Below are 7808 nucleotides of genomic sequence, written 5' to 3' on the forward strand. Positions count from 1 at the left end.
ATCATTATCACACTTGATTGCAAATCATTCGAGTGCATCTAAGGTCATGGTCAGTCAGAGGACATCATCTGCATATAGCACGGATATCAGCTCCAGGTCCCCAAACCAGACTCCCTTTCTTCTGAAAACCCAAAACAGGCATAATGATTAATGCACCCTGGGTCGAAATATGATGCCCACATTGAATAATGGCAAGTATGTGAACACAATTCATACTCTACTCAGGCGTGGACTTGACCGCACAAAGCAGTGCCCCACACACATTGTATTCCTCCATTAAAGTCTATAAAGCACATGTAGACTGGATTGTCATAGTCCAATGAATGCCAAGCCCCTGAATCCCAGAGTCTCACCCTTGTCCACTGTAATGTGCCTTTTTATGCTTCCAATTGCCATAGGTGTACTCATCTATAGGTGTTTACAAACATTTGTGAAACATAATTAAATATTCTGAAGATCTCAGTGACTTCAGGCATGGTACTGTGATGGGATGCCACCCTTGAAGTAAGACAATTGGTGAGATTTTATGCCTCCTGGACATTCTGCATATTTAACTGTAGTATCATTAGTAGCACCACTGCACAAAGCTCAGTGTGGAAGAACTTCACTGGCCCCCTTGCACAGTGCCATGACCTCAACACCATGAAACACCTTTGGATAAACTGGAATGCAGATTGCAAACCAGGCTTTCTTGTTTCAAACTGGACCAGAAACTCTTCAAAATCTTGTGGAAAGCATTACAAGAACGTGCTTAGCAGCCTAGTGAACACACTCGCCTATGAACCAGAAGACCACAAAGTCCCAGGTTCAAACCCCACTTACTACCATTGTGTCCCTGTGCAAGACATTTAACCCTGAGGGTCTCCAGGGTCTATTTATTTGAATGCAATGTGATTTTCTTTGAGGGGGGCTGTAAAGATTGTGGAATACATTTTTGATTTGTTTAAAAATATTTTTCCCATATTCCTCACATTTAGGATCAGCTGTTCCCAAGCCTGTGGCCCCTTTACCAATTATACTACTTCATGGGAAGTGATACCACATACAGTATCCCAAATACCCCATGGACTAAGAGCGCTCTTCTATGCTCTGTCATCTGAGGCCTTTGCTGTTTCCTTCTTTGTGGTTACATGGTAATGTTCTGTTTTAATTTCTCATGTTTCAATTTTGCCATATAGAAATTCATTTATATGTCTTGAGGTGAAGACTATATTTTTAACATTTCTCAGGAAGATAGCTAGATTATACTGGATTATACTGTATAATTTATATGGTGTGTGTTTGTGTGTGTGTGTGTGTGTGTGTGTGTGTGTGTGTGCATGTGTTTTCTTACAGTCTGGCTATGTTCTATATCATTGCATTAGCTGGGGCACATAAGCGTGTTATAAGTCAGTTAAGGGAACAGCTGGCTATGGTAAGTGCTTTGCGAGGGGGGGGGGGGGGGGGCGGCGGCAATGTCAATAATGTGTTTTACAATTTAATCTCCATTTTTGTAGGAAGGACGCGACAAGCACTTTTTGATACAAAAACTGTGTCAAGCACAGAAGTCAGCAAGATGTCGAGACATGCCATCAAAATCCTTAATGGTGCGGGAACAAACATCTTCTTATATCAATCCAAACCATGACCATGCAGGAATGTTCCTGGCCCAGTCAGGAGCAGATACTGCAACGCATGTGTGAACTTGAGGAGTGATTAATTATGGTCATGAGAATTTATTATGAATGGCCCATGGACTTGTTAAAGACTCACCTCACTTTAGTTTGAACCTAGTATTTTTTGGTTTTCATTTTTAGTACACATTTGGCGGTAAAAATATTTTGCTTTCTAAAACTACAAAGGTTTCTGTTGTGCAGTGTTTAATGCTGAAATACTTTTGTTTTGTCATTGCAATCTTTTATATATTTTTTAAGAGAAAAGACATATATATATGAAATGTTGTTATTTGTGCTTAACAGTGATAATGTAAAACATTTGTGTCAGAATAGTACTGCAATGTTATGTATACATACATCCACTGTGATCATCCCCTGCAAGTTCTTTATCTTTCAAATTAGTCTGTTCTTTGGACTTTACACCAGTTAGTTTTTAAATATTATATTTGTGAAGTGAATGTTATTATTAAAAATTAATTGAAACATGCACATGCAGTTTCATGTATAATATGTTCTGGAAATAGAATGCTTACACGCTTTTGTTTGCTGCATTGCTGGGACTGATAAGCAAAGTTGTGCCGCTGAACAGCAATTAAGCCACAACCACCGAAAAACTTTGGATGCTAGGCAAACTGTGACTAAGAACAGAAAGGAAATTTGTGGAAATGTAAAAAAAATATGGAAATTTATTTTAACAGATGACACTGAAAACATGTCAAGTGTTGAAAAATGTTGTTTTCTGGGCAGAAGCTCATTCAGACGATTAGCAAAAGTCCATTGTCCTAATTTTTGTCTGGTTTTGTCTGCTTTCTGTCTGTCTCTCAGCGGAGGCGGACCTGCTGCTCTCGCTCTCCCTCCATTATCTTCCCTGTTTGCTTCTCTTGTCCTGTCTACTGTCTTTGAGAGACTCTTTCAGCCCTGCTCTGCGAACAATGAAAATTTGATCAGCTGGTCTCTCAATTGATTGAATGGGCAGAGCCGTGGGTGCACAGATTGTAACTATTGATCGCAAGTTGGATACTATCACTGTGACTATTTATCAGAATCTGGACAACATAGTGGAGAAGCTAGCAGCTTTGCACAGAAATTTGGGCTGAGCAGACCAGAGACTATAGAACATCTGTGAAAGATTCAGCTCTTCGGCCAAAAAACCCCAAACTCTTCCTATCTGCATTTGGCTCCCCTAATCTGCTGCGGAATCGACATCACCTGTCAGGGCCAGGGCAGCTTGACTCTCTCATTGACTCTCTACCTCCCTTCCCCAACCCAAGGACACTTAATCACACACACACATATACACACACACACACGTACTCACCCCCCCCACCCCATGCCTCATAGTCCCCCCCCCGGCATGAACTGCTGGGTCCTTTTTGGAAGCAGCACCAGCACTGATGCTTGTTTACCTGGGATTACATCCACCACCCTCCCCTATTGCACTTGACTCTTACTTTGTATAGAGTTGTGTAAAGTCTATGTGCTTATGCTGTTTAGGTGTTTTATTTTGGTTCCCACAATGTACTCCCCCATTGGAGTACAATCTGTTTTTTTTTTTGTGTGTGTTTTTTAATCCACCTCCTCTATCCTAATAGATCCCTGCTCTCTTCCTGATCTGCCCATCCACCAGCCTACTGTGTTGTGTTTATGTATGGTCAGGTTGATGGCCAGGTATCAGTAGCACTTGTACTTTTGACATGGTTCTCATCTGTCTGTCTGTCTGTCTGTCTGTCTGTCTGTCAATCAAACGTGCATTCGGCAGGAAAAAAAGGTGTACAGTCATTCTACACCCATTTCATGATTCATCAATATGAATATGCATATCGATATGCAGAAGTCCACAGCTACACACAGATCCCACTGCAGCAGAGGAAATCTAGCTGTTACATCATAGTTACTGTGGTTTTTGTGAGTAATTTGTAATTTTTTGTGTCGTTTTTTTAATAGGTCAATTTACTTTAACTCCCATTACATGTTTACATTGCTACATTTGAAACAGAGCACACATTTCATTGTGTGCATCTTCCTGTGCTTAATAAATTTGCCAAACCCTTAAGTTAACTTTTTTCATGTTGTTTTTATGGGGTGCTTGTATGTGGAATTCTGAGGGGAAAATTTGTTTAATCCATTTTGGAATAAGACTGTAACATATCCATATATTACATTGCTACATTACAGTCTGTAGACTGTAACTCTTCCATATATTACATTGCTACATTACAGTCTATACATACATACATACATACATTCTGCGGGGCAGGGCGCTTTATTTAATTTCTTATAGAAGCAGTCAGTGTGCTTATTTGTCAGTAAAAACAACTGATATATGTTTGCTATAGAAAGAACAAAAAGCACAGTTTGTTAATAAGGAATTGTTTAACATTTTCACAGTTTAGGCAACGGTTAAGGAAGCTGCCCCGTAATCAGAAGGTTTCTGGTTCGAATGCCGAACCGCCATGGTGCCACTGAGCAAAGCACCATCCCCACACACAGCTCCCCGGGTGCCTGTCATGGCTGCCCACTGCTGACTAAGGGTGATGAGATTAAAGCAGAGGACACATTTCGTTGTTGCACCGTGTGCTTTGCTGCAGTGTTTCACAATGACAATCACTTCACTTTCATGTAAACCAGAACAACAATACTACTGTTTTAAATATCCAAAATTACATTTCAGATATCCAGAATGTTCTATATATCTGCAGTAACATATTACAAGTGAGATATTTACAATCCTTACTATTCACAATATTCATTTTGAATATACAAAACTAAAAACACATTTCCTAAATCCATAATGATATTCTGATTATCCCAATTTATATTTCAACTAGCTAAAATGTATATATGTATATAGGTATGTATAGCTTCAAATTTACTAGGAAAAGTACAGTTATGAGTGTCTATATTACAGATCCCAGTGCCCCAGGACTGTGACTGATTTAAAAAGTGTATTGGGTTGTGTCTGCGGTTTCTGTATTTAACAGAGAAAACACAGGCAGGAATCATTAGTATCGTTCGCATTTCTTTATTTGAAGAAAATCAACTATTCAACAATCAACTATTTCCATAATAGTACAAAACTGTTTTAACTCAATATGAATGCAATAATTACTTTCAGAAGCACCTTTAACCAAATCTTTCCAGTATTTTCCCATCCCACAGCACATCAGTGGTCTTAACATATGTACACATAAATAATACACTCAGTCTACCTGGCAGTAGTAACATGAACAAAGAACACCATTTCACTGAACTACGCGTGTCTCACACTTTTACTAACATGTGATATCTGTTGTTTTTTCCGACAGCTCTAATGAGTAATTTCTCTATTGTACCCAATGGGTGTATTTAGAAATAGTGGTGCACTATACTAACCTGTATTTAACAGAGAAAACACAGGCAGGAGTCATTAGTGTCGTTCGCTCGTGCAGGCATTTCTTTATCTGAAGAAAATACCGCGAGAGTTTCCAAGGTCCCCTTCCAGTGATGGCTCCCCCTGGTGGTAAGACCAAACTCTTCCCTCAGTGTCCAAGATATAAGATAAAATACAAGAAACTGAAACACCTACTTATGACCAAACTTTTGTGCGCGTCATATCTACATAAACATGTCCGTCACTAAGTGACAGATCTATAGTGATAGCATAGTGATATTATACCTTTTTATATGACTTTGTTCTATTCTTACATCTTAACCCTAACTCTAATGCTAATACCATACCACCATCCTGACTGATGGGCTGTATGTTGTTATATTGCATATTGTTAACATGTTAGTGTGGGAAACAGCGTCTATTGTTACGTTTACGCAGTGGTGGAATATAACAAAGTATTTGTACTTCGTTACTGTACTTAAGTACATTTTTACGTATCTGTACTTTACTTAAGTAAAAATAATAATAATGCATACTTTTTATTTTAGTCCATTACATTTTGCGGTAATTATCTGTACTTTCTACTCCACTACATTTCTACAATTTATGCCGTTACTCGTTACATTTTATGAACACAATTTCCTCAAAATCCTGCATGAAAAAATCGTTAGACTATCGCGTTCTGGCGTTGTTTGCCATTTCCTACCAATCAGGCTTTATTAGCTCCAATGACGTCAGAGCGCGCGTCAGTTCGCAGCACGAGCTGGTAGACCGGCTTGATAAACATATAGAGGTAAGCTATGCTATGCTTTTGGGTATGTTATGACATGTTATGATACTATTATCTAGCGAAATGTATGAAATGGTATAAAAATCACACCAGTGTAGCTTCATAATTTTTTTAACACGGTGGTAGGATAAAACTGGTTTATCAGCTCAGAGAAGATAGCTTAATGTCTTTGCTAGCATAATGTCCAGCTCAGTGTTGTGCAAGTTCACAGCTCAAAAAATGAACTGGTTCACGTTCGTTCTTTATTTTTATTTTTTTCGGACTGGAAGCACCAGCCATGCTGGCCTGTAATCAGCAAACTTTAAAACGTGAGCGGCGTTCAGTCTCGCCAGAGTGAACGTCACTCACGTTGACGTTCATAATTTGTAAACTGATTCGTTCAGTTCAGCGTTCATGAAAAATAGGAACGCGTTCAATGAATGCCGTTCATGCACAACACTGGTCCAGCTTGGCGGGAAGTGGTGCTTTCCGACCTGTTTCACAATCAGTAGTCATCTCTGACTAGAGATGTGATCACAATACACCAACACTCCTGTATTTCCTGGATTTCTCACATATTTCAGGACCCCCTCCAATTTGGTTTTGTATTCACTTAAATGCAATCTCTCGTAATTATAAGGTTTATATACATAGTTTAACACAGTAAATAGGCCTAATAATATACTTGATTGTGCTAGTTACCTTGTTACCACTGGTGTTTGGTTACTGGTGTGTTTCCCTTTTACTGCTCTTAACAGAAATGTTGAATAGTTTTGCAAGTGCATAAATGATTTAAAGATATATCATGTCCTGATTGGTTTATCTTAATGGTATATTAGTGGGTAATACCTAGTAGATAACTTGTCATCCACATAATTCTAAGGTACACACAGTATTGCAGAGTGCACGCACAATAAGCACACCAAACTTTCCAATACACACTGTATAATTGCTTGTAATTATTACAAGCATAAGTCAGTATATGTACTATGCTTTTACAAAATGGCACACCCCAGATGTTGAGACAAACCATTGTGTGAGTACTTTTACTTAAAAAAATACTTTGAAGTAAATTTAAAAGTAAGTACTAAGGACTTTTACTTAAGTAAGATTGTTGATGTAGCACTTCTACTTTTACTTGAGTACATATTTTGCAGGTTACTTGTACTATTACTTAAGTACTAAGCTTCAGTACTTCCTCCACCACTGCGTTTTTTTTTTTTAGAAGGCATGTATACAGGACTAACTAAACTCATGAAATCAGGACAACCCACTTCGTGGGGATACTGGTTCTCATGTAAATGCATGGCATGAGGTAGGCCTGCTTAAACTGTAGAGTACATCTGCATGTTTTGCTACATGTGTTTGTTAGGATCACGTGGGAGACGGGTAAACCATGTCTGGTATGCAACACTCTTTCTCCTTCCAGGGCCACATTTTGATATTCTTCCTTCTGCTGAAGGTTTCCAGATGGGTCATGTTTCAGTCAAGAACAGAGCATTTGTGAGCATTTGTTTTAATTAAAAAATATATACAAATGTGATATTTGTGATATAGACCTACAGAATAATCAGTGGATGGATAGTGGTCATAGTGGTCCCCTAATAGTGTATGTGAAGTCTTTCTGAAATTCAGCCTCTTTGACGAAGAGGAGACCACAATATTTGGCGCAGATAGTGAAAAGTGAAAGTGATTGTCATTGTGAAACACTGCAGTATAGCACAGGGTGCACACAACAAAATGTATCCTCTGCTTTTAGCATAGTGATATTATACCTTTTTATATGACCGTGTTCTATTCATACATCTTAACCCTAAATCTAATGCTAATACCACACCACCATCCTGACTGATGGGCTGTATGTTGTTATATTGCATATATACCCACTGATTACGGGTCCACTTTCTTACCCACTACGCCACCACTGCCCCAGATAGGAAGTTGTGTTGGTGTTCATCCAGAAAAAATAATGGCGGAGCAGAATGGCCAAAGCACTCTTTACAACTATTGCCAG

At 38.8% G+C, this 7808-nt stretch overlaps 1 protein-coding gene across 1 annotated transcript in view; it reads left to right on the forward strand.

Moving 5' to 3' along the window:
• Nucleotides 1-3713, forward strand: part of tmc7 (transmembrane channel like 7) — a 35901-nt gene extending 32188 nt beyond the window's left edge. The window contains exons 14-16 of the mRNA XM_028970976.1: nt 978-1133; nt 1336-1414; nt 1497-3713. Of these exons, the coding sequence (XP_028826809.1) occupies nt 978-1133; nt 1336-1414; nt 1497-1682 (421 nt within the window). The 3' untranslated portion in view covers nt 1683-3713. The remainder of the gene's footprint in view (nt 1-977; nt 1134-1335; nt 1415-1496) is intronic.
• The last annotated feature ends 4095 nt before the right edge of the window (nt 3714-7808 follow it).

This window comes from Denticeps clupeoides, chromosome 3 (assembly GCF_900700375.1).
Source record: "Denticeps clupeoides chromosome 3, fDenClu1.1, whole genome shotgun sequence".
In the NCBI taxonomy this organism is placed as follows: Eukaryota; Metazoa; Chordata; class Actinopteri; order Clupeiformes; family Denticipitidae; genus Denticeps; species Denticeps clupeoides.